Source organism: Populus alba, chromosome 3 (genome assembly GCF_005239225.2).
Source record: "Populus alba chromosome 3, ASM523922v2, whole genome shotgun sequence".
Lineage (NCBI taxonomy): Eukaryota > Viridiplantae > Streptophyta > Magnoliopsida > Malpighiales > Salicaceae > Populus > Populus alba.
In genome coordinates this window covers 10,801,437-10,826,066 of record NC_133286.1, presented here as the reverse complement: position 1 = coordinate 10,826,066, position 24,630 = coordinate 10,801,437, and the positions used below count along the sequence as shown (strand labels likewise).

Genomic DNA, 24,630 nt, shown 5'->3' with positions numbered 1-24,630 from the left:
TCATGTTGACGTGTCATGCCCAATCCCTCTTCCTATTCGTTCACACCGTACAGCTGATGGAGACCATGGACAATTACAGAAATCCCTCTCGTCAAAGAATGGCTTCCACCCAGAGGGAGAAGCTCTCTTCAACTACTTCAACCCTAGCATGAGCTGTATGCGTTTCATTCCAGCAACCAAGTAAAAAAACTATTCAATGTTCTACTTATCAATTAGGAATTTTACTGTTTAAAATTGAAATCATATTTTCCAACCTTCATGGCTTTAAACAAGCTGGGTTTTTTTTTTTTTTTTTGATAAAAACACTTTAAGTAATAAATCATTTATAATATCTTTTTGTTGACTGAGTTCATACATTATTAACAATGATATATAAAATGTAATTTTTTAAATATACGAGAGCGCGGACTAAAACAAACCTTGAGAAATTTGAAGTAATTTTCCCTTGCTATTATCTTCTGTCACAGAATATATAGCTTTGGATTTTACGACTGATCAGGCTAGACTATGCCTAATTTTTTTACCACCCATGTCTGCAAAATACTATACCATGGAAATTTTACGCCGGCGATGTTCCTTTATTATGCATACTTATTACATGGTTCGTTGTTGCAAAATTGCTAATCAACAACTTGGTTGCATATAAAATATGCCACAAGAACACAAATTACAAATCAGCTGACACTTGGCAGCTCGAGTGTCAGATTACTAAAGTAACTACACATGATGAGAATTTTCTCCTTCCAGCTTGCTCCAATGCTATGGAATTCAGTCCATTTATCTGACTGCAATATCAGCTTTCTATTTCTGCACAGTTTTGATGCTCTAAATGGGAGGAAATAGAGCCATAACTCAAGAAGCAAGACCTAAAAATGTTGAACTTGATTATGCATTGCTAACAGGGTTGCTTTTGTTCACAGTTTGGAGCTCCATTGGAGAATTTGTGATGCTTCCAACAGAACCAAGGGTTTGCGAGCTCAACTGTGGACTAGCGGGGCAAGCCTCTGGATTACCAGCACTGATGGCAGGGATTGCTCCTGAACTCATCTGTGGGCTCATTGGGGTTCGTTGGCTCATTTGCTGTGGGCTGGGCTGTTGCTGGGGTTGCTGTAATTGGGTTTGATGGTTCAGTTGTGGAATTCCCATGGTTGACGGTGACCCTATTTGTAAAGGTGAAACAACAGACTGTAGCGATGAAGAAGTTGAAGTTGTTTCTTGCTGCTGCTGCAGTAGCAGCTGTTGATGTTGCTGCTGCTGCTGCTGAAAATGTTGCTGCTGCTGCTGCTGAAACTGTTGCTGCTGCTGCTGCTGAAACTGCTGCTGCTGCTGCTGCTGCTGAAACTGTTGCTGCTGCTGCTGTTGTAACTGCTGCTGCTGCTGCTGCTGTTGCTGCTGCTGCTGCTGCTGCTGCTGTTGCTGCTGCTGCTGCTGCTGTAACTGCTGTTGCTGCTGCTGTTGATGTAATTCCAGTTGCTGCTGCTGGTTCATGTAGGGATTCATCCCAGTCATCAACTTTGGTGGACCCATTGGACTTCGTTGCATTAGATTCATGCTGGCTCGGTTAAGAGATTGACCCAGCATGGGAAAACCAGCAGAGCCCGAGTGCATCTGTCTGGCTCCTGACATCCCCGCTATACCAGACTGAGGGCCCCCTGTCATGCTTGCTCGGCTCATTCTTTGTTTTATCATAAGAGCAGCTGCAGGAGTCATGTGTCCACTGCGAAGTTGCTGACTTATTGCGTTGATATTTGCAGTCTGACCCAGATTCATCGGAGTCTGGCCAACATTACTCATGCCAGTTATAGGAGCCATTGGTCCAGAGATTCCTGGTCCCATTCCCCTTGCACCTCCAATGCCCCCAGCATTTCCCAGACCTCCTAGGCCAACCATGTTATTCACCATGTTTCCCATACCCATAGCTCTTCCAGGTCCCGTCATCATTTTCCTCTGCTGCATCTGTGGCAGCTGCTGCTGTGGCTGCTGCATCTGTGGCAGCTGCTGCTGCTGCTGCTGCTGCTGCTGTTGCTGCTGCTGCTGCTGCTGTTGATGCTGCTGTTGTAACAGCTGGAGCTGAAGGGAAGACTTGTTTACCAAGTGACCACCCAACTGCATGTTTGAATTCGGTCCAATTGCACCTAAATGAGAGAGTGAATTTGATGGAAGCACCATTTGTGACCTCTGAAATTGTGAATTTTGTTGATGAGTTAAAGCATGTTGATTTTGCTGTTGCTGCTGCTGCAGAAGAGAGTGCTGTGGGTCTAGCTGTTGTGGTCTTGCAGGCACTGAAACTCCAGACACAAGACTCTGAGGATTTCCAGGAGGTAGCATCCTTGTACTCGCTAGTAGATTGTGGGAAGAATTCATGGATGCATTACCGCCAAGAGTTGGCTTTAGATCATTGCATGGCTGAACTGGAACTGCTTCATTGTATTGCTTCACCTCAATTGGTGAATTATTAGGAGGGCCTCCAGAAACATTTGGTTGATTGCTTGAAGCAATATTAGTGCAGTTAGGTCTTGGTTGAATATGATCTTCCACAATATATCCTTCACGCATCATCTGGTAAAGCCAATTGCATTACTTAAATTCAATTGCATAAAGAAGAGATAATCTGAAATCTGAGTTTCTGGGCAAGAAATCATTTCCTTCAAAACGTACCAGTGAAAACAATTGTGTTGCAAGCAAATCCGCAAAATGCTGTAACATATATCAATCAGATATGTAAATCAGACAAATAATCATGCTTGTCAGGATAAGCAAATATTGATGTGACAAGCAAAATTGTACAATACTATGAAAACTGAAGAATTTTCAGCCCACACATCAACTATTAACTCAAACTGCCACAGCAAATCTTTCTAATTGATGAAGCCATGCTCTCAAGGATGGTCAAATGAAGTCCAATACTTATTACTAAAGTTTGTGAGAAAGGACAAACTCAAGAATACAAGGAAATCCAGAGAGTAGCAACAATGATACTCAACGAAGCAGCAGCAAATGAAAGGGTCAAAAGGAATCCTAGCTTAATTAACAGTGGATGAGGTACAAAAAAGTATGGCAAATGGCAATGCATCTGGAAGATGCTAACATGAGAATATAAAAGCTGAAATATCCATAATCCATAACCCAGTGTTTACTGGATGTGAAAATTAGGAAGATGCAGTGTCCACTGAAATTATAAGCAAGACCTTATTAGAATAGACCTCCATTATATCCAAATCCAACAAACGAAATTTGTACACCACTTACAGTATTGGGCAACGTAGGAAGATAATCTTCTGCGGATAGAACATCAAACTCATCTGCTTCTCCATAATGCATCGCCACAGTCCCATCATTTGGCTTTTCTGACATAATCATTCTATTCCGTACCCTTTGAACATAAGAAACAACATTCCCTGCAGAAGCAACACAAAAGGGATACATAAATATTGTCAAAGGCAATAGACTATATTTTTTATCAATAACACGACAAACCTTGAAGTACTCGTTCTGTCATTATGAAATCCATAAATCTTGTCTTGCAGATATTCATATTTCCACCTACAAGAGACTTTGATAACTGCCTTGCATTAGTATCATCTTTGAACTCCTCATTACTGGTTGAATTAGAGAGATGAACAGACAGATTTTGAAGTGGATAGGTCTTTGGTTTCCTAATAGGGTAATCATCAACTTTATTCTTTTTGCAGTTGAGTTGATGCCTGGAACAGAAGCAATTGGATAATGAATAACAAGAAAAAGATATAACAATGTCATTGGACTTCTAAGAGAAACACAAATCAAGATGCTCTCACCCAAATAGATATCAAGCTGACAGAATGGGAAAAGGTTATGCTTTTTTGATACCATTAAATTGCATAAAAAATGAGGGTGCTGCCACCCCGGCTCACTCTTCCCACCCCCAACATAATAATGAAGAGAAATGTAGTGTGCGTGCGTGTGTGTGTGTGTGAGAGAGAGAGAGAGGTTAAAAAATAAGAACTATGAAATGATGGATCAAATATGGATTTTCCTAGCATGAAGTAGAATTGATTGATGCTTAGTAAAAGGAAAGAAAATCTGATTAACCCAGACTCTCTGCGGAATGACATTTAAGCTTTAAACAGTCTGAAGGTAGGATTACAGTAACTAAGAATCAAATTTATATATTAAAGGAAAGAGTGACACAAAACAATAATGGGATGGTAAATTAGTAAACCTTCTATACCTCATAGTCACCATCTCAATCTTTGCAAATCTTTCAAGCATGCTTTGATCAGCCACAGGTGGGGTCCCAATTGAAGGACTATTTGCATTTAACGGAATGCTTGTATTGCTGACACTTGCAGGAGACCCCACATTGCTCATTACCAGGGTTTTAGGAATGGAAATCAATCTCCGTTTTGCAGCAACTTGAACCTGGTGCTGCCTTTGCAAGGAATCATTGGCACTGGAAGTCAAAGATGGGGTTCCACCAACAGCAGCAACCACTGACTTCTCCTTTTGTGATGACCCAAGTGCAGCAGTTGCTGCAGCTGCTCCAAAATGGGATCCAGCTGAACCACTAGACAATTCCCCGGATTTTGATGATAGAGGTGATTGAGCTAAACCCCCAGTAGATAACCGCGGACTTTGTGCTGGTTTCCTTTTCTGGGGCTGTTCCTCCTTCCTACAATCTTGGCTGAGATTGTTCCATCCAGCCTGAGGGAAATTAGATCTCATGACAGGTTGTGGTAATCTTTGCTGTAACCATGGTTGCTGTGTTTCCGAATGGCCTGTTTCTGTTTCCATCATCTGCATATCATTTTTACCCTGACTAAGCACTGAACCATCCAGTTTTTCAGTCTCAAACTGTTCTTCCTTGAGACCAAGTCTCATACCTGGATGTCCTGCAGAAAATGATGTTGCTGCAGCATTTTGATGTACAACCCCTTCTAACATCTGGTGTGGGTACTTCTGAATGCCTGCATTGGCATACTGAATTCCTCTTGTCATTGCTTGCTGCTGTAGTACTGAATTCTTCCGGTTCATTTCTGATTCATGGAGGCCATCCATATGCAGAACCCTTTGCTGCTGTTGAATTACATCAGGACCTGCTGGTGTAAGCCTTGGTCTCTTACTAAAACTAGATAAAGGTGACATTTGTGCATCTTGGTTCTCCCTCTTCCCAAGAAGAGCGGCAGAATTCATGGTGCAGTGAGCAACCATCTTGTCCTGCCCGAAGGCGGCAGCTCCGGAAATGTTGGCAGGAGACCTTGACCCTTGATCCTGCATACTTCTTGGGGAAATCCTCATTTGATACCTCTGTTGCTGGGATACGATAGGTAGTGCTGGAACATTGCCATCTGGAGCAAAGCTTCTTGCACTTAAGGCTAACATGCTGCTAGGGCCAAGGTTTTGAGTTGTCTGATTCTCCTGGGCATGCTGTGGCATCACATTGCCTGAAATGATTCCTGAATCTCCAAGCCTACTGTTAGAGCTTTCAGGCACTCGGTTGATGCAAGTATTCGTTCCATGGATTCTGCTCTTAGATGTGACAGTAACTTCAGGTGTCTGCCTTAATCTGTTTCTGCGAAAACTTCTCAGATCTAAATTGAGCTGCAAATGACATTCAGCAGGGTTGAGAAATATATAACAAATTCCTTCAGCCATAGAACATTATTTAACTCTCTAAATATAGCACCTTGGTTGAAATTGAATTATTACAGAGCCTGTCCAATTTGGGAGTAGGATCTAGACAAAGCTGTGGTTGCAATGCTTTCAAAATCCGAGATTCTACTTCCTGCAGCAAAAAGTGAAAGACAAAATGTGGTTCAATTGATTTTCTAAATTGATTTTCTGATGAATGAGTTCGACACACTTACCATCAAATCACCATATGTCCAAGAATTATCAGAGATCAATGGGATATCCTTCACTACATTCTCCAATGACATCCTAAGGCATACTTTATTTACAATAGGGAGCCCATCCATAAATGGAACGCTAGACCCCTGCTTGGAAGCGCATTTCCGATAATCACGCACCTGGAAGAATTTAGAGATTAGCAAACTCTGAAACCTCCAAATGCATGAGCTTCAATAACTTCTTGCTCTCCACACATGTGCATGCACACTCACATGAAATGCTCAAATGAATTTAAGTGATTACTCAGAGCATTCATAATCATTATTCCAGTTTATAAATATAAAAAGCACCAAGCATAACATCAATTAGTAAAGATAAGTGACTTATTTAATTAGCTGACATATCAGACAGTGAAACATGGTTGGCATTTTAGAGGAACATATTTGAATTACTTACCTCGCATACAAGTGTCCCATTTACATATTTACATGGAATATCATCCAGAATATCTCCAGGCAACCAGCCAGACTCAATTGCCTCAAAATACATGCACACATAAACGGCAGTAAAGTCAGTTTAAGAAAGTTTACAGTGAAGTTGAAATCAAAAGAGCAATTACAAAGCAGACAACATGATTTGTTAGGTAAATAGGAAAACTGCCTCATCAATGGATTTTAGAAACTTAAATGGGGTAGTTATGATGATGAAGAAGTTCCCTGAGCTGACCATGTAATCTGAATAGTCTTTGTGTAGAATTAACCAGGCTGGGCAGTAAATGAATCTACATAATGCATCTTACTTGCAACAAATAGGTTAATTAAAAGAGCAATGGATAAGTTCCAAAACATGTCATATAATATATGCATTACTGCATCAAAATGTCTGATCTAGGTGCTCCGTGCATAAAATTTTCAATTTGAAAATAAAACATCCTTTCAGAACTTATCAAAATAAAATCCCTAACGGATGAGAAGAAAAGTATAAGTTGATATTTACTGAAAAGAGCGTTTCAGAAGTCTTATCATATGGATGCAACAACTTCTGACCATCTTGAAGTGGAGCCTGATGAGCAGCCTCTATCTGAAAACACATGAACTACTTGGACTTACACTTTAACATAAAGATGGTATGGAAATAGATTTTTTTTCCTTGAAGTCACTTTCTTAAAATTATTGTGCAGAATTAACACTTTTCAGACTAACCTCTGAGGGTTTTCCTATAGAATATCCATCTGGATAGAGATTCAATGTGAATGAAACTTCATGTCCTGGAAGAACAAGAGACAACCAAAAGAACTCAGAATGTAAACTTGATAGAATATACTTGAACAATTGAATCAATCCAACATGCATATATGCTAAGTGCTTTACCAGAGAAGGATAAACTTGAGACAGCTAATGCATCCTCAGCACCCTCAACGATGTCAGCCTACTTCACAGAACACTATAGATTATGGTATAGAAAAAACAGAGCAGGGGATGAAATATAACATCCATACCAACCCTTAATTCACACCCAGTAATTTAAGAGCTTTCAATCAACAAGACAGCTACACCATTGCTATAAATTGAAAAGTGAGAAAGATAATAATTAAGGAAGAAAGAAACGACCAACCCATCTCATCTAATAACACTGATATTCGCAGAAAACAATTTGTTTGAACTTTCCATTACCATCTCTTACTGTCTGTTTGGAACCAAATCACATGTTAAATTGAAGAGGAAAAGAAAAAAAAAAAAAAAGAATGGTGCCATGCACTACATATCATTTAGCAACATAACTTTCTTTTAAACCCATCGGGAATTACCAGAAATTGAGGTTTATCACATCAACAACCACTTCAATTCATTAGATTACAATACATATATTGTTGAAAAGTTTCTCAGAGTGCTAGGCATGTAAGAAGCTCGATAAAAGACAGAGGACAGAATCAAGGGTCAATGCTTTACTTCCTATAACATCATACTGAAAAGATCTGATAAGCAAATAATTATCCACCTTCCCTACAAACGGAAAAAATCCAAACAATGATAACCAAAAAAAAGCATATAATTAATCTTCAAATCAGTTGCAATGAGAATGCCATAAAACAAAAGAAAATAAGATTTTAGAATCTGAAAAATTACCCTACTGAAAAGTAACCAGTTTCTTTTATTTAACTAAGCTAAATTGAGATTTGAATGGCAATTCGTGATGAAATCTAACATCATCCAAAATACACAATCAATTTTGAACTTTTTTTATTTTAATTCTCACTAGATGTTTTGCTCCTCGATCGAGAAGAGTAATCAAGTTGCCAAAATTACCTCGCCCTTTCTCGTAGATGATTCGTTCTTTGAGCCAATCACCGAGCTCTCTATGGAATTTTCTGAGACCTCATCAAGAACAGTATCTGATTGAACAAAAGGTTTTGAGCGGAACCTGGTACCAGTTTTTGAGACCTTAAAAGAGACCCCCATCTAGAATTTTAATTCTTCTTAGTGTTAGGATCATGAGAAGAGTGAAGGAAAATCAGGGAAAGTATTTTAGATTTTTCAAGAGAAACCCGTACTGAATTCCTAGAGAATTCAAATTCTTTTATGGCGGTGTTTGGATTATAAGAAAGTCAAGAAAAAACACTGAAGGAGTGAGGAAAGGAAGAGACTTTGAATGCAAGTTAAAGTCTTTTGAGAGCTGAAATAAAATATCCAAGATGAGTTCTTTGAGATTTTGAGTGCTTAATGTAAATACCCGGATTTTGTTTTCGTCCCTCACTTTGTGGGAAAACTGAGGTTTTAAGGTGGTGTTTGGATGCTGAGAGAGAAAGTGAAGGAAAATGTAAGAAGGTGGTACTAGAATATAGCATCAATAAAAGGCACAAACCTAAACTGAAGTACCAGGGGGGGGGGGGGTTGGGTTTTCTCCGAAGGTGTTGTTTGGATGCTGAGAAAGTGAGGGATTTTAATAAAGTAAGTAAGGTTGCAAGAGAGAAGGGGACGGAGGGGCTGGTTCTTACTGCTACCGATCAGAGCAATTCTTGTAAGAAAGAAGCTAAATAGAGAGAGAGTTTGGGCATGGACTCGGTCTAATAACTGAGTCCAAGTATCAAGAGGATCTGTTCCAAGATGGATTCAACTTGGCATGGGCATAATCAAGCACTGATCCCAAATACAAGAGGACTAGGAACGTTTAATCCTTATTAATATTATAATAAAAATATATACCTTTAACTTTATAGAAAAGAAAGAATTACTGGTGTGACAGGATTTAGAAATTCTATTCTTAAAAGATAAATAATTCACCTCTTATCTTTTCTAGAAAAATAAGAAAAGATAAGTAAACACATTGTGAGAGAATCATGAGGTTGCACATTGTGAGAGAAATAATTAATGAATAAATTTATGATCGTTTTTTTTTCTTAGGAACATATAGAGCTAAGCAAACATGATAATAATAATTTTTCAAAAAAAAAAAACATAGTGTTTCTGTTTTTTCTTTCGAATGATAATGTCCTCAAACTGCAAAGATTAATTTGAATCCACGAAATAAGAAAAACACCACCTGCGAACTGTTTTTTTCTGTGAGTTTCGTAGAGATAAAACTCACACACAAAATTTTGTTTGGCTGGAATTTCAAGGGGGCAAATTGTTCGAACATGAGGATGGTTCGCAAAAGGTAGGTAGGTGATGGCTCTGGTATTTACATTTTTAATGACTAGGTCCACCATGCAGAGATCACGTTCGAGGCTGAAATAATAAAGGGTCCGAAGCCATTTTAGGCTCAAAGCTTTACTGGATTTAAGATGGATGGCGTGATTTTCGAGAAGCATATTTGACCTGATTAGCCCATAACACACTGGTTTTCATATTGGATAAAGAGACAGGCCTCCTCCTAGCAGGCACAAGCTTTAACACAAGCAACCATGGAGGCACAGGCGTGGACAAGAAAAGCTTGTATCAAACACACACATTCCAGACCTGAAAATCCACATACCTCGAAACAAATCTTAAAAAAAATCTCATACAACAGACAAGGGCCAAGATACTCAAACGGTTTAAAGCAGACTGCTGTCATCTTAAATAGGCAACTCCCTCTGATAACCAAGATCCCTCATCCCTACATGGTAGAAAAGGAAAAACATACATGTATACATCCACACAAATGGCAAACATATGATGATATAAATATGCGGGTTGGTAACCACCTCGGCCGGATAAAGAGAAAACAGAAGGCTTCCTAATTGCTCAGAACTGAAATAACACCGGCAAAGGCAGGAAATAAAGGTGCCATGTGGCGTCAGCTTTTATTGTTACTGATAGTACATGAGTTGCTGGGCAGCAGCAACATTCTGGAAACCACCATCATATATTGCCTGGCTTGCACCGGCACCCATTCCCATAGCTGCTTGTTTTAGAGGAAGCTGCCCATGAGGAGGCATAAAGGGATGGACACCACCCATCTTGCTCAATGTTAGCTGCCTCTCATATGCGAAGATATCTGTAGCTGAGATCCCAGGCAAAGGGGCAACAGCAGGTGGGGGTAGTGGATTTGAGCTTGTTCCTGGCGGAGTGGGCTTACTACCCCATGAGCACTACAAAAATGGGCAAAAGTATTTAAAAGTCTATTTCCAAGGGAAAAAAAGAGTGTTATTGTTCAATCATTATAGCACGAACACACTCTTTTTACCTAGATAGTAAATGAGAATAACACAATCAAACATACCTTTATTTGTTTACCACAAAGAAGTGATTGGGCATTTCCCATCTGAATAGCTACAGCTGCCTCGGCATGAGTACTGAACCTCACAAACCCAAAACCTTTGTCTCTCTGGACTCGGACATCCTCAATAACTCCGGCACCAAGAACATGGAAATGGCGGTGGAGAACAGGCTGAGTTACCTGGCAATTGATTGAACGTTAGAAGTTTTCAAAAAAGAAAAAAAAAAAAACATCAGATTTTTCTAAGATTTTCCAAATTCTAATAGATACAGCAAAGAGCATTTTGAAAAAGAAAAACAAATGGAGATGCATGCCCAAACAATGTACAAATTGCAAGAACATGCAGATAAGAAGAAAAGTTTCTTGCCTCTGGAGAAAGATTGCCCACATAAACAGTGGTATACTGAGGATTGTTTTCAGGAGCCTCATTATTTGGTGCCTCCATGCCATCCTCTGCACAAGAAAAGTAAGAATAATTTACCATCTTAGTTGTTTCGCACAACCAAAGGAGTAACAAAACATAGAGCAACCTGTGAACAACCATGAAAATGAGATAACAAATCAAAAGGGATTTTTTCTGTTACAAAAGCACGAGATGTTGAAACAATCCAGAAGCTTATGCCAATTCACCACATTCTATGAGAAAATAATGGTGATCCACACCCATCTTTGGAGATAAAGCATTGTATTATATACATCTACTGCTGATTCTCAACATTGAAAAACTAGCAAAACTGACCTGATGTGCCATTTGTTAGTTCCACCACACTTTTTGAATCAGAACTTTGTTTGTCTTCAATGGAACCAGCACCTTTAGATGCCCAGTTGCAACGAATCTGTCTGCTGCCGAGCCACTTTCCTGCAAGCCAGGTGGCCTTAAGCAAGCATATCCAACAGAATTGTAATGATTTAGGTTGACAAACTTCCCCACTTCAGAAAATCACTCACATATCACTAGATTGTACAACCTAATGATGTGTAACTAACTAATTAACTTTTGCTTATGCTGACAGCTATGTTAAAAACCTCCAGGAATCATTAGTGTATTGATTCATGTCTTGTGCGCATAATTTCATGCAGGCACCAAATGATTACCAAATTCTCCTTCCTAGGACCTCAAATTTAGTGGGACAATATCAGTAATGACCATTTCAGAGAAGGAACAAAAACTAGTACAAATTCCAGCACTGCATCCCAAAATGCTAAACTTTCCCAGCAACCCCTACATTCATAACAAGTGAGCATACAAAGAGGTGTATATAACACAGCTCCTTTCCATTTTCAGTCATTCGCAATTTGATTAAGTAGAAATGCAAATTAAGAATGATGTGAGTGTAAGTAACACATTCTAATTCCACTTCTAAATTTGATTAACTAGAATAAATTTCATTCTAAATTTTTTCCATTATTTGTTGAAACAGTTCTCCTAATACACCTTACTTGGGAAACAATCACCCCAAAACCATTAAACAATTCTTCTGAGGACCATCATCCATACCTGTTAGGTCATTTATCGCACTCTGGGCATCCTGAGAGGAAAACAATGTCAGAATCATGATAAATAAAAAATTACAGAAAAAGATGTGCACTAAATGAATACAATACCTGTTGATTTCGGAAGGAAACAAACCCAAACCCTCTTGAACGCCCAGTCTTCTGATCCCACATAACCCTTGCATCTCTGAAACCAGAACAAGGTTAGTTACAGTGATCAGCTTTGTAACACCAACAAAATGAGATGATAAACCATCAAGCAAGCATTTTCCAACTTTTTAACTTTATGTTTTCAACAACTTAAGACATGAAAACACTGAAATCAACAAAAGTGGACACAGGCAGAGAGCAAGAGAGAGGGAGGGAGGAGAAACTTACGAACAACTGGAATAAACAGAAAAGCAGGCATACAATGTTGCATCAGTAACCTCAGGACTAAGATCTCCAACAAAAATGTTGAAGTGACCTGCACAATGAAATGATGTCCATGTTTATACATGCCAATAAATCTAAAATAAGCATAAAATTTAGAACATAAAAAAAGAAGCAACCTGATGTGTCTTCCCTCTGACCACTAGCATATGCCCAGTTAACTTTGATAGGCTGACCAAATCTGCAAAGAGTGCAGTAATAAGATGCTGAAACAATTTAAGCTAGAGTGTGGAGGATCAGTACAATTGTAAAATAATTCACCGTCAAAAGTGAGCTACTCACAGATGCCTTCCATTAAGTGATAATATAGCAAGCGCAGCTGCTCGGCGATCAAAGTAGTGAATAAATCCATAGGATGACTGCAAAAGTGGAGACAATGGAGATGTCAAAAATAGCAGACAAGCTGACAAACTAAGTGAAATAGTAAAAAATAGAAACACACAACAATTAGATCCTTTCCATTTAGCATATAATATCTCAGACTTAATTTACACCATTGAATTTTTTTTTACCTTTTCTTTTCTGATAAGCTTGCATCCTTCAACAGGACCAGTACTTGCAAAAACCTCTTGAAGGAGGGGTTCAGTTACCTGAGTGTGGATGTTTCCCACGTACCTGCATTTTTTTCAGAAGTAAAGAAACTAGAAGTTTTAAAAAAAGAAGAAAAAAGGAAAATAAATAAACATATAAGTAACCTTCCTCAATTAGAAAAAACAAAATATAGCAGATAATTGGTCATCAGACTATTAACGCAGTTTAAGTTAAAATTGAAGAAAAGCATAAATAAGTATTACTTTTAAAAAATTATTGATTTTTGTTATAAAAAAAAAAGAAAGAAATTCAGTCAAGGAAGATACTATCAGTGAGAAAGTAGAAGCAGTGGGCAGTTGCATGCGCAAACATGTAAAAAGAAAAAAGAAAAGAAAAGAAACATAAATAAAAAGGAAAAATGTCTAAGACAAATACTCACACACTGCGGCAAGTACTTGGATCAAAACCAGGAGGCAGATTTCCACTTGGAATTGGCTCAATCTGCAAAATAAAAATGAGAAAACAGAAGGAAAAAGGAGGAAAATGGAATTTAATAAGAAAAATGCCTCCCTCTCAATCTCTACCTGGATCTAAAACATTTCAATCTAGAACAGCACACAGCTTTCAGAAGCATGGACAGAACAAACTATAAATGGGAAGATAAAATAGTTGTTAAAGTAGGCCTAAAGGGTTGCCTGGATGACTAATGCTGACACAAACAAGACACTGAACAACAAAAAGATCCTTTAGTTACACTTTCACATTCTAATTATTGTTAGCCTTTTATCTTCTTAAATATACTGGTCATGTTAGAGAACAAACTATATAAAGATGAGTTTTCTTGATTCCTAATCTCAATACTTGTTGAATTCTCAGTAGAAAACCAATCCCCAGATGGAAGCTTTGGTTTGAAAACCCACCACTCCTCCCCGCGCCAACCTTTTCTAGCTTCCTATAACAGAAAGTATTAAAATGAAGTTTTGTCCTGCTTTTCCTTCAATTAAAGCAAGAACCATCAGTTGATGTGGTTTTGTGATGATAACGGTCAAGAAATAAACCAACTGAAATGAAGGCTGAGTTAAAATTTTCTAAAGAAAATGGACCCAAATTTTGCTGCTTTTCACTGGAAACGACGTGTATCCCTCTGCTATTCAAGAACACCAAAAGCCCACAGCGTGAACAGTTTACAGCATTCCCAGGATAACAAATAAACAGGGCCTAATAAACCCCACTGTGAAACTTAACATAAAGGACATTTGATAATTCACTCCCCCACGAGTAGAACACGTGCATAAACACAGAGAAGCCCATAGAAGAAGACAGTGATTTGGAAATGACCAGAAAAAATGCCTAGATACACAAAACTTAGCTGTCAAGTTGATGAAAACACACCAACTAAAAAGGAGTGAAGAAGACCCATAATCAAGTTGATGTTCTTTTGATAAGATAGATAATGCACAACCACCCAAGATTTTTCTTTGATTTCTAACTTTAACCTTCCAAGCTGTAGAAGCATAAAAGTGATGAAAAGAACAAAAATATATTATCAAATTCATTAAATGTCCTCAGAAAACAACACATCACACACAAATTAATTAACTTCTCATTTATTTCCAACAAAACCCAGAAGAACCAAAAAAATAAAAGCAAGCAAGCAAGCTTGTATTCACAATAGGAAATTGAAAACCCTGAAATTTTAATAAAAAGCCATAAATTTCGAGAAAAAAGGGAAACCCAAAATCCTCCTGCTTGAGCTCCCAAAACCTAACCCTAAATAGCTCTAGAAATGCGATAACTATAGTTGCAATCGGCTCAATCAGAACCAATAAGGAACAGCATAAGAAAATTGGGAGTACCTGAGGAGGAGCGAGGAGACCAGGATGGTAAATTGACTGCTGTTGGAGAAGAGCTTGTTGCATCAGTGCCTGTTGTTGCTGTTTAAGCCTCTGCTGTTGCATTTTTAGAAAGAAAGAGAAAGATAGAGGGCCTTGTTGTTTGTTTCTCGAGAAGAAAAAGAAACTCGGTGGGTGTTGCTTTTCTCTCGGTATTGTTGTGGTTTTAGGGTTCGAAAAGAAGAAGGAAAGGGAGAGGCCTCGATCGATCGATCAATTGGTAAAGAAGAAAAAGAAAAAAAAAAAAGAAAAAAAAAAGGAAAAGAAAGAGAAAATGAGGGAGGGAGGAAAACGAGTGGCTCTAGAGAGAGTATTTATAGTTCAATTTTTTTTATTATTATTTTAGGGGCGATTGATAAAATTACGAGGTTTGAAAAATGAGTTGTTAAGACTGGCTGTAGAGAAATGACAGGTGTTGTGACGGTGATCATTGATAGGGTTATTGAGAGAGAGCTCAAGGTCGGGGGAGGGGGAGGGTGTGATTCGGTCCGGCCCACGGTCTATTGCTCAAATAACATAATTATAAAATATGTCCAAGTCTTGGGATTAGATCCAATATATTAACCTGAGTTAATATAAAATATATATATAACTATGTCGAGAGTAGAAAATTTTGAATCAATATTTTTTTTGTATGGAATTAAAATGTGTGTACTTTCCTCTATTTTTTTAGGAAAGTTCAGTTGTTAGACTTTTTTGCGAAATATTTTGTAGAAAAATATATATTTTTTAGTTTTTTAAAAAATATATATTTTATAGAAAATTAATTACTTTACAATCAATTTATACAATTTGTTCATTTAGTGATATCATGGTTTGGGTCAACAACCACATTTTCTTTATAATTTTTTTTTTAAAATTTTAAGTATTTTTTGTGATTTTTTCATTTAACATATAGAAAATTTTACAATGGAAAAATTAGTTGCAAAATGGTTCACCGTGTTAGCTTAACAATCATTTACTTTGATTAAAGATTTCTAGTAATTTTTAGTTTGTAACTATTTAGAGGTTATTTATATTGTTCTAAAATTAAGGTAACATAAATAATTAAAAGGAACGTCAATAAGGTGTTTAAGATAAAACTATAAATTAAAAAAAAAATATCTAATAACATGCAATTCTAAATATTCAACTAAAAGCTGAAGCAATAAGCAATTTAAAGAGTGAGAGTTTAAAGAGATTGCACCAAGATTTATAAAGGTTCAACAAACCATATAATTCTCTCTTTGAACTTTTGTTCAAGAGTTTTATCATCACATACCAGTCTCCTTAACAGGTGACACCAAATCGTTACACAATTCTGTTGCGGATATAAGATCAAAGTCAATCCTTTTATAAACTTAGAATTAAATTGTTATCCACAATCTTTTTACGGGCTAAAGACTAGAAAATATTTCACCAATATTTGTTGAAAGACAATTATTAAATCACTCATAATTTTATCCCTATAAGACTTTGTCAAGTGGTTTAAGTATTACTTACACTTTTCACAATATACTCTCTTAGTTGAGTAGATTGAAATAACAATTAAGCTTTTTAAAAAAGGTTTTGTCAATTTATATCTAACCTTGTTTTTTGAATGATTATAAGTGAAATAAAAGTGTTATAGTTATTTTTTAGAGGGAGTATACTTAGATTTTTGCCTTAGAAGTTCTACACTAGTTTTGAGCAAGTAAAATGCTATTTATAGGCTTAGAAAAGAAACTAGTCGTTAAATACAGTTTTTTGCCCATTGACAGAATCAATTAGACCGTTTTAAAATCGATCAAACCATTTTAAGAATTGGTTAGACCATTTTGAATAACCTTAAAATTTTCTGGAAATTTTCTAGAACAAACTATCCATTTTGAGAAAATATTATACCAGTTTGTGAAACAATTTAACTATTTTGGTTACTGCCTTGCCATTTCCAAAACAGCGAGACCATTTTAATTGTTGACCAGATTTTGTCTCATTTTTGTGTTTTGGTCTTTTCTTGGTTTTCTTTATTTCTTTTGGGTTTGCTTAGGTAGTGTGGATATTATAAGGTGTCCTAAAAAACTTTAATGATTTTTGGCAAAATCCTATAACAAATTCTTGATCAGCTAAATCAATATTATAATTTATATAAGTTTTTTATTCTTGACCTCACAAATCATTTCCTTACTTGTTTGATGATTTCTTAAATGTTGTAAATCTATCTATATCATCGTAAGGGAGTGTGCAACACACACACACACATACATAAATGGCATATCAACATATTCTTATTTAAATCATTTAAGTGTGAAATATATTATGATATTAATAATGTGATATGCATATATCAAAACAATATTTTATTATATCTAATGTTTATGTTATTATCCAAACATATAACTAAATCATTATCGTAGTCATAAGGCTACTAGTTTCAATAATACAAAACATTTTTTTCTTTGTATTCATATTATAAATTAAGTTAGGATGAACTTTATCTAGAAGCTTTTATTCACTAATCTTGTTTGTGTTTAAGTTGAGCACAATTTAACGTCTCTTTGTAAAGTTGCCACTTTTATTGTGATTATAGCTATTTGTTATGGTTATTATAATCATAGTTATTAAATTCAATTTAGAAATTGACCTAGGAAAATGATCAGGGCACTAATAACTCGGGTTAACCCTGAAAATTAAAAACTCAACCAAAATACATATCATCAAATTACAGGCTTAAAAAAATTTATTAGATAATTATATATGCTATATAATGAAAAGCTACACAACATCATTCAATCAATAATTAAAAATTCAATCACAAAACACACAACAACATAAAAATCCAAAAATTACCCATAAAATCATAACTAAAACAACATTGCACTTAGATCTTACTTCTAAATCAAAACCAAGAAACACCAAAAACAAATCTAAACATTTTTAAACATACCTAGATGAAATCATAACTCATGATCAATCCCTGTTATTAATAACCACTTCAAAACAAATTAAACTTGAAGCTGACCCTCCAGATAACTTGCCATTTAATCCTCTTGCACCACCACTTATATCTCAATTATCCACAATTACATTATTCTCATTGTTCCCCAATCTCATCTCACCAAACCTAAAATAGCAGACCTTTCAATCACACATCTTTCTTTATATAAATTAATATTATTTTTTTTTTCTTTTCAAAATTACCCTACCAAAAATCACACAAAAAAACCCAACCACAAAGCCTATTATGACTATAAAATTAGTGTTTAAACCCCCTGACCTAGTGGATGATGTACTTTTAGAGACATTAGTGCCATGATTGAACTAGCAGTTGGTTCTCATGATGGGATAAAAGGAAAGGTTGAGGTAGTACTTTCCATTGCTAATGAATTAATTAAAGTAAGAGGAGATATTATAGAAGGAGTTGATAAGGTTGAGGCCCTAAATTACGAGGAAAAAAAATAAAAAAGAAGTGTATTGGGAACTCAAATGTGGTGGCTGCATGTTTTATGAAGTCAGATTTTTATCTATGAATCAGAATGGTGTCATTTATCATAAAAGGTTTATGAAAAAAATACTTGAGTCTCATCTGAATTTCATTAGGTTACCTAGATTTTGGGTCACCTAAATTTTGGGTCAACCAACAGGTTGTTCGTGTTGACCGAGTCAATTGCAACTCTAGTTTTTTTACCTTGTAAAACCCAGCTAAGGCCCCACGTCAACCCACAAGGCTAGTTTTTACAATAATGTGTATAATTGTAAAAGAGTATTTGTTAACATATAATGTTTATAATGCTTTTGTGTTATGTGAGATTTAAAAGTTCATAACTTATGACTTTTGGTTTCCTATTACAAAAACCTAAAACATATGGCAAAAACACTATAGATATACCCAGATTTATTATGGATTGTAATATTAAATTAATAATTTGCTAGCAACAAAAAAAATTAATTGAACAAATCTTAGGGAGTAAAATGGTGTTTTATTGGTCCATCTGTCATTTTATGTTTGTTAAGGGCAGCTTATTGTTTTTTCATTTATTTTATATTATAGAATTACTAGAATACCCTTAAAAGTAAAAGAAACAATTGACCATGGCTTAAAGGCATTTTTTGTTTTTACTTTTTTAAGTGTAATGTAATGACCTAACTGCTCTTAAAATCAAAATTCTCAAGGCATGTCTATAAGGTATTTTGTGTAATTTCATAAATGATTTTTTGTATTCATTATTTGGTCCAAAGAGAAATGTGATAATTTGATAAAAAAAATTTTTTTGAAAATAATAGCTAATGCGTGCTTGCATTAGTCACTTTGATGCCTTTGGGCGATATATGGACCAACTCTAGTAGTGAAAAACTTTCTTTAGTCATGTCATTGGATTCCCTACGGTATCCTCTTCCTCAAGAGACAATATGTGTTGGTTGTTTCTTGATTGATTGTCGCCAATAATATTTTTCTTTTTTCTTTTTCTTTCTCCTTCCTTGAAATCGGTGATGGTCATTTAAAATTTTAGAGTAGTCCTTTTAACTTCACATATATGAGTGTCTTTCCTCATTTTTTTTATTTGTATTTCTTGTCTTTGACTCTTTTGTAGGTTTTTTTAATTTTATCATTCAATCTAAATTTATTATTTTTTGTTTCTTCAATTGTGGCCCGAATTTTTTTTATTCCTTTATTTTTTCTTGCTCCTTTTGTAAACTTTCAATTGTTTTTAATTTTATCATTTGATAACAAAAATTAATTTATTATTTTGTAAATTTATTTTTTATTCTTTTGTTGGTTTTTTTCTTTTTAATTATTTTGTGAATTTAATTCTTCTATTTAATTTAACCTTTGATTACAAGATTATTCATCCTCATATATTGTTTTTTTAAGTTTGATCCTTATTATTTTAATTACTATTTTTTCTTTTGGATTCTTTTATATAATTATTTTTTTTAGTTTTATCCTTTAACGTTTGATTTTTTTAAAATTGAGCTTCATGATTTTTCCAGGTTTAGTGCTTTTAATTAAAGAGCTAAGGTCACAAGGTTTATAAGCTAAAACGGGTTGACATCTTTTTTTTTTACTTGTTTTATTTTTTCGATCTCATTACTTGACATTGGTTTTTTTACAAAATAGGCTTCATAATTTTTTTTTGTTTTTTTCTATCAGGTTATCTCAATCTAATACCCTAACCTTAGGGTTTGGCGAGTTAACCCAAGTGGGCTTGCACCTATTTTTTTAGCTTTGAATTACTCTTTCTTCTTTTGGATCCTTTTGTGTGGATGGTTTATATATATATATATATATATATATATATATATATATATATATAATTCATTATTCAATGTTTGGTTGGTTTAGAATTGGACATCGTGGTTTTTCCATATTTGATACTTTTGATCAAATGGTTTGGGTCACAAGTTTTATAAGCTAACAATGGTTTTTTAAAAAACAATATTGAGTTTTGCGATTTTTTTTTTATATTTCTTTATATCATATTACCCAATCTCATAACCTGACTTGAGGGTCTGGCTGATTGACCCGAATAGGCTTAAGCCTTGTTTTAGCTTATAATTACATTTTTTTTTAATCTTTTTGTATGATTGAATTTTTTTTTCAATTTTATCCTTCAACATTTGATTAGTTGAAAATTAGGCTTCGAGATTTTTCAAATTTGGTTCTTCTGGTCAAATGATTCGGGTTACAAACTTAACAAATTAACATGAGTTGACATTTTTTTTTTTTTATTTGAATTTTTGTTAAGCTTCTTGATTGAGTCAAGATCTGAGATTTTACGGGTTATGATTTTAAAAGATTAAATTAGGCCTACCTTTCTTTGTTATTAAATTAACTTTAAACTCAATCAAATCAATAACCCGAATCTTGAATTTCTTTTACTTCTTTACAAATCCTAGCATCCTCTTAACTTTGTGTTTTTTTTTTTTTACATTTGAAAATTTTGGCCTAGGCCATGGTGTTGCGTTGAACATTGATATAAGTTTACTCAAGTCAATTTTTGGTTCTTTTTTAATTTATGTTTTGACCTTCAATATTTGGTTCATTATATTTGAGTTTTTTTAATTTTTTTGATATGGTTTCCATGGTTTTATCATGATCTCACACCTATATCACATGTTTTACAACTTTACCATTATTGGCCTAAGTCAATCCAATATTTTTTCTATCTCAATATTTTTTTAAAATATTATTTAATATATTACCATTTAAATATATTGAAAGTGTTTTAAATATTTTGAAAGTGTTTTGGCCATGATGCATCAGTTTTTTTCACTCCCTGATATCTTAATATTTTTTTAGGCTGGAAAAAAAAAGGGTACTTGCAGCATAGCTCATGGAAAAAAACTATTTGATTCTAAAACATATTTTAGTGGTAGGAGGTGCTTTTTACTCCCATCATATTTTGGTTATTCTTTTTTTTTTTTTCATTTTTTCTCTTTTGAACAGCATATGAATTATTGTAGCCATCTCGTGACTGCAGGCTGAAGTCAACCCATGAAGCATCAAATACCAGCAAGACTTTTCTACTTTATATTCTTCTTAATCTCGTGATACTGATAAGAATAAATAAACCATTCTTTCTTCTTTCTTTTTTATGGCCATGTTCCCCTCCAAAATCAAGGCACAAAATCAATGGAATAAATAAACAAAGAAGGATATAATTAACATGAAAATCTTCAGCAGTGGATTCACAATATATATAAAAATTTGTGTGTGCTTACAAGGCACAAAATATACCTACAACAACATTGTAAGTAAACTTAGTAATGATTTTAATTAAACTGAACTAATCATGGCACGTTAACGGAATGGTGAGCTAAGTAGTCTCTAGCTAGCTAGTAGCTACAATTTAAGCTCGAGCTGTTTTGATGATTGGCCGTTGTCTAGGGCAAGAAACGGGTTGCTGTCTTCTTCAGATCTGGGAGGCCGAGGATGGTCCGGAGTTGGGTTGTTTGTCTGATACGGAGCTCTTGCTGCAACCCTGAAAGATATCCCAAGAAGATTTAAGATAACTAGTTGATTATTTAAACAAGAACAGTATTTAGACTTGGAGCAGTAAAAGACAACCCAGAATTTTCAATTTTTTTTTGCATAAAAGTAAACCTTAAGCATATTTGTACCTGTCTTTCCTCTTGGAAAAGAACCGATGAAGTGAAGCTCTTCTAGCATGGGGCACATCTGTAAGAAAGAGAAAAAAAGGGAAAGAAATGGTTATTACAAGGATATCACTTCACGGATTAAAGCTTAAAAATCATTAACAACTCGAACAAGTAGATTATGAAACAATTGTTTACCTGAAGCATTAGCTTGAGATTGTAATTGCAGTCTTTCTTGGCCTTTATTGGAATCAAGCGCAGCAACAGAATTGGTGGAGTTGACTTTTCTTATTGCCGGAGCAGAGCTGGGAAACCCATCTGTGCCAATGGAGCTTCCCTTGGCAGCCAAAGCCATGATCTCCTTGGCCTTATCGGCCGGAAAGTCATTAAAAACGCTCACTTTCCCAGCGTAAAATATAGTCATTTGGGCGGTTTCAGGATCCATTGGAGACGATTTCCTAATGTCATAAAAACACAAACAACTTTAGAAGTTGAATAATAATATTTGGAGCCAAAGTTTTCTTTCTGCCTCTATATGTTCATTGTTGTTACCTCAAGTGATCAGCCTTAGCGTCATCAGTAGAATCTGGAGGACCAGAACCCACAAACTGAGGAAAGAAATCCATGAATTTCATCATGTTTGCAGATGCCATAGCGTTTTGCCTTGAAGTGATCTGATCAGGAGAGATTTCCATGTTGTTGAGTAGATTCAATGTTGTTGCTGGTGAACTAGGTTTCTCAAGGCCTAAAAACGATATTAAACAGACAGAAGATAAGAAACATGCACAGAAGTCTGTATAAGCAAGCATCGGAGAAAGATACCTGGATCCACATCTGAGAAGAAAACCAGGAAACAAATTTAATTTTTAACTGTACCTTTAACTTCTGCCTTGCCATTTATTCCAAGGCTAATGTCTCCAAAACTCCCTCTCTCCTTCAAGTACTGGCTCAAAAGATTGCATTTTTGGGCAAAGTTTGATATCTGGTCCTGAGGCTTGCCAGATTTCTGTGCCATATTCGCCATGGATGAAAAGCTCTCACAGCGAAATCCTCCCAGATGAAATCGAACGAAGACTCTCTTGGGATTTGGTTAAAGGGAAATGGTTGCTTGCGTCTGTTGTTACTGGTGGGGAGTAGACTCGGGCATGAAGAACACAAGGAGGGTGTTAGGTTCACGAGCACGTTCTTTGAACCTGTCTGACTGCCATGAGCTTGTTCTTATTATCCTTTATAATGTCCCTTTCTTAATTTATTCATTTATTTTTCAAGCACGTTTTTTAGCTTGAGAAAAAGAAAAGTAGAGGATGAGAACGAGTCAATAAAGTAGAAGCGGAGAGCGCTTTCCCTGGATCGCCGGCGTCTTTACAAGAGTTTACAATGATATTTTTTTCCCTTATTTTAATAATTTTGGGTGACAGCACATACCGTGCTTTAATTGTATATTGCATGCTATGAATACTGTTTGTATGCTTAGAATTGTATACGAAATATAATATTAAATACTTTGATAGTGTTAAACTATTTCAAATAATAATTTCTCCTATTTAAAAGATTATTTTCTAGTGATTTAAATTTTAAATTCGACATAATAATGAAATTTGATATTGTTGGGTTTTTATACTTAGGTCTTATTTGTTTGCTGAAAAATAGTTTTCATTTGGAAAGTGAATTCTGAAAAAGTGAATTATTTTTTTATGTTTGATAGTGTAATGAAAAATAAGTTTCGAAAATACTTTTCAATATCTGGTTATGTCATGGAAAATGAACTGGAAAATAAACTTATTAATGTTTTATTTTTTTCAAGTTTATTAAAATAATGAAAAATAAATTAAAAAGTTGAATGAGAATGAAATTGAAAAAAAATATATAATTTTATAAATTATCTCAAATAAAATAAATAATAATTAAAATAATAAAGATCAAATTTAACAAATAAAAAAAAAATTGAAAGATGTAGAAATTAAAATAATAATAATAATTATCATTTCATAAATTATTTCAAATAAAATAAGTAACAATCAAAAGAATGAGAACTAAATTTGATAAATAAAAAATTTCAATTAAAAAATGATAAGAAAAAAGCAAATAACAATTATAAAAATGAGGATCAAAATTAATATAAAAATTAAATTCTAAAGGATAAAATTAAAAAAAAATATATATATATATATATCAAAATCAAAAGTTTGGAAACCAAATTTGATATAATCAGTAAATAAATGATATTTTTAAATTTTTCACAACTTTTCAAAAGTATTTTCCGTCCAAAATAAAAGGAAAATATTTTTTAGAAACCAAACTAATTTTTCCATTGATTAAAAAAATATTTTTCATTAATCAACTTTTCTATTCAACAAACAAACATAGAAAAAGTTTAAAATGTGCTTTCTATTAAATAAATACCTCCTTAGTTCATCTCTTTACTAATAAAAATACTTTATTCGGTCTCTCTACTATATAATGTCACATTTTGTTCTTGTATAATATAACTGCATTATTAACTTATGAATTTGTGACACGGAAAAAATATTTTGGTAAAAACAAATAAGTCCATTTATTATTAAAAAAGAAGAAGAGAGAGAGTAAAGGATGAGAATGAGTTATGAAAAAAAAAAAAAAAAAAGAGTAGAGGTGGTGAGTGCTTTCCTTGTTTTGCTCGTGTCTTTTACAAGAATTCACAATGATAACATACTATATT

The 24,630-nt window shown here is 34.7% G+C and overlaps 3 protein-coding genes across 4 annotated transcripts; all 3 read right to left on the bottom strand.

Annotated features, from left to right (window-relative positions):
* Window positions 1-546: 546 nt before the first annotated feature.
* On the bottom strand, window positions 547-8,976 carry LOC118037998 (protein PHYTOCHROME-DEPENDENT LATE-FLOWERING). Of its 2 annotated transcripts, XM_035044208.2 has the most exons (12): window positions 8,136-8,976; window positions 7,200-7,257; window positions 7,032-7,096; window positions 6,826-6,909; window positions 6,286-6,366; window positions 5,847-6,008; window positions 5,666-5,764; window positions 4,211-5,580; window positions 3,478-3,704; window positions 3,250-3,398; window positions 2,659-2,697; window positions 547-2,559 (listed from the first exon to the last, which is right to left on the bottom strand). In XM_035044208.2, exons 1-12 carry the CDS (start codon window positions 8,286-8,288, stop codon window positions 886-888), a joined length of 4,161 nt encoding a protein of 1,386 aa, XP_034900099.1. In that variant the 5' UTR covers window positions 8,289-8,976; the 3' UTR covers window positions 547-885. The 2 variants fall into 2 exon arrangements, with proteins under 2 accessions (XP_034900099.1, XP_034900100.1); XM_035044209.2 differs by lacking the exon at window positions 8,136-8,976 and having other exon boundaries at window positions 6,286-6,376.
* Window positions 8,977-9,782: 806 nt separating this feature from the next.
* On the bottom strand, window positions 9,783-15,155 carry LOC118037997 (oligouridylate-binding protein 1B). The gene is made up of 12 exons (XM_035044207.2): window positions 14,841-15,155; window positions 13,424-13,485; window positions 12,966-13,068; window positions 12,736-12,812; window positions 12,573-12,634; window positions 12,400-12,487; window positions 12,133-12,208; window positions 12,026-12,056; window positions 11,267-11,386; window positions 10,895-10,980; window positions 10,531-10,707; window positions 9,783-10,399 (listed from the first exon to the last, which is right to left on the bottom strand). The coding sequence occupies exons 1-12, from the start codon at window positions 14,940-14,942 to the stop codon at window positions 10,118-10,120; spliced, it is 1,266 nt and encodes a 421-aa protein (XP_034900098.1). The 5' UTR covers window positions 14,943-15,155; the 3' UTR covers window positions 9,783-10,117.
* Window positions 15,156-21,497: 6,342 nt separating this feature from the next.
* Window positions 21,498-23,141, bottom strand: LOC118037996 (protein TIFY 10b). Its single transcript, XM_035044206.2, has 5 exons — window positions 22,809-23,141; window positions 22,485-22,677; window positions 22,131-22,390; window positions 21,957-22,014; window positions 21,498-21,817 (listed from the first exon to the last, which is right to left on the bottom strand). Exons 1-5 carry the CDS (start codon window positions 22,954-22,956, stop codon window positions 21,679-21,681), a joined length of 798 nt encoding a protein of 265 aa, XP_034900097.1. The 5' UTR covers window positions 22,957-23,141; the 3' UTR covers window positions 21,498-21,678.
* Window positions 23,142-24,630: the final 1,489 nt, after the last annotated feature.

Excerpts from the sequence above, each read along its gene's own strand:
- LOC118037996 (XM_035044206.2), bottom strand. The coding sequence starts at position 22,956 with ATGGCGAATATGGCACAGAAATCTGGCAAGCCTCAGGACCAGATATCA. Across the intron at positions 22,391-22,484 it reads GCTAAGGCTGATCACTTGAG|GAAATCGTCTCCAATGGATC; the intron begins GTAACAACAATG and ends TTATGACATTAG. Across the intron at positions 21,818-21,956 it reads TTTTCCAAGAGGAAAGACAG|GGTTGCAGCAAGAGCTCCGT; the intron begins GTACAAATATGC and ends GATATCTTTCAG.
- LOC118037998 (XM_035044208.2), bottom strand. The coding sequence starts at position 8,288 with ATGGGGGTCTCTTTTAAGGTCTCAAAAACTGGTACCAGGTTCCGCTCA. Across the intron at positions 6,910-7,031 it reads CTATAGGAAAACCCTCAGAG|ATAGAGGCTGCTCATCAGGC; the intron begins GTTAGTCTGAAA and ends ATGTGTTTTCAG. Across the intron at positions 6,367-6,825 it reads CTTCTGAAACGCTCTTTTCA|GCAATTGAGTCTGGCTGGTT; the intron begins GTAAATATCAAC and ends ATGTATTTTGAG.
- LOC118037997 (XM_035044207.2), bottom strand. The coding sequence starts at position 14,942 with ATGCAACAGCAGAGGCTTAAACAGCAACAACAGGCACTGATGCAACAA. Across the intron at positions 12,813-12,965 it reads AGCTTATCAGAAAAGAAAAG|TCATCCTATGGATTTATTCA; the intron begins GTAAAAAAAAAT and ends CCACTTTTGCAG. Across the intron at positions 12,057-12,132 it reads TTTCCTTCCGAAATCAACAG|GATGCCCAGAGTGCGATAAA; the intron begins GTATTGTATTCA and ends TTTTCCTCTCAG.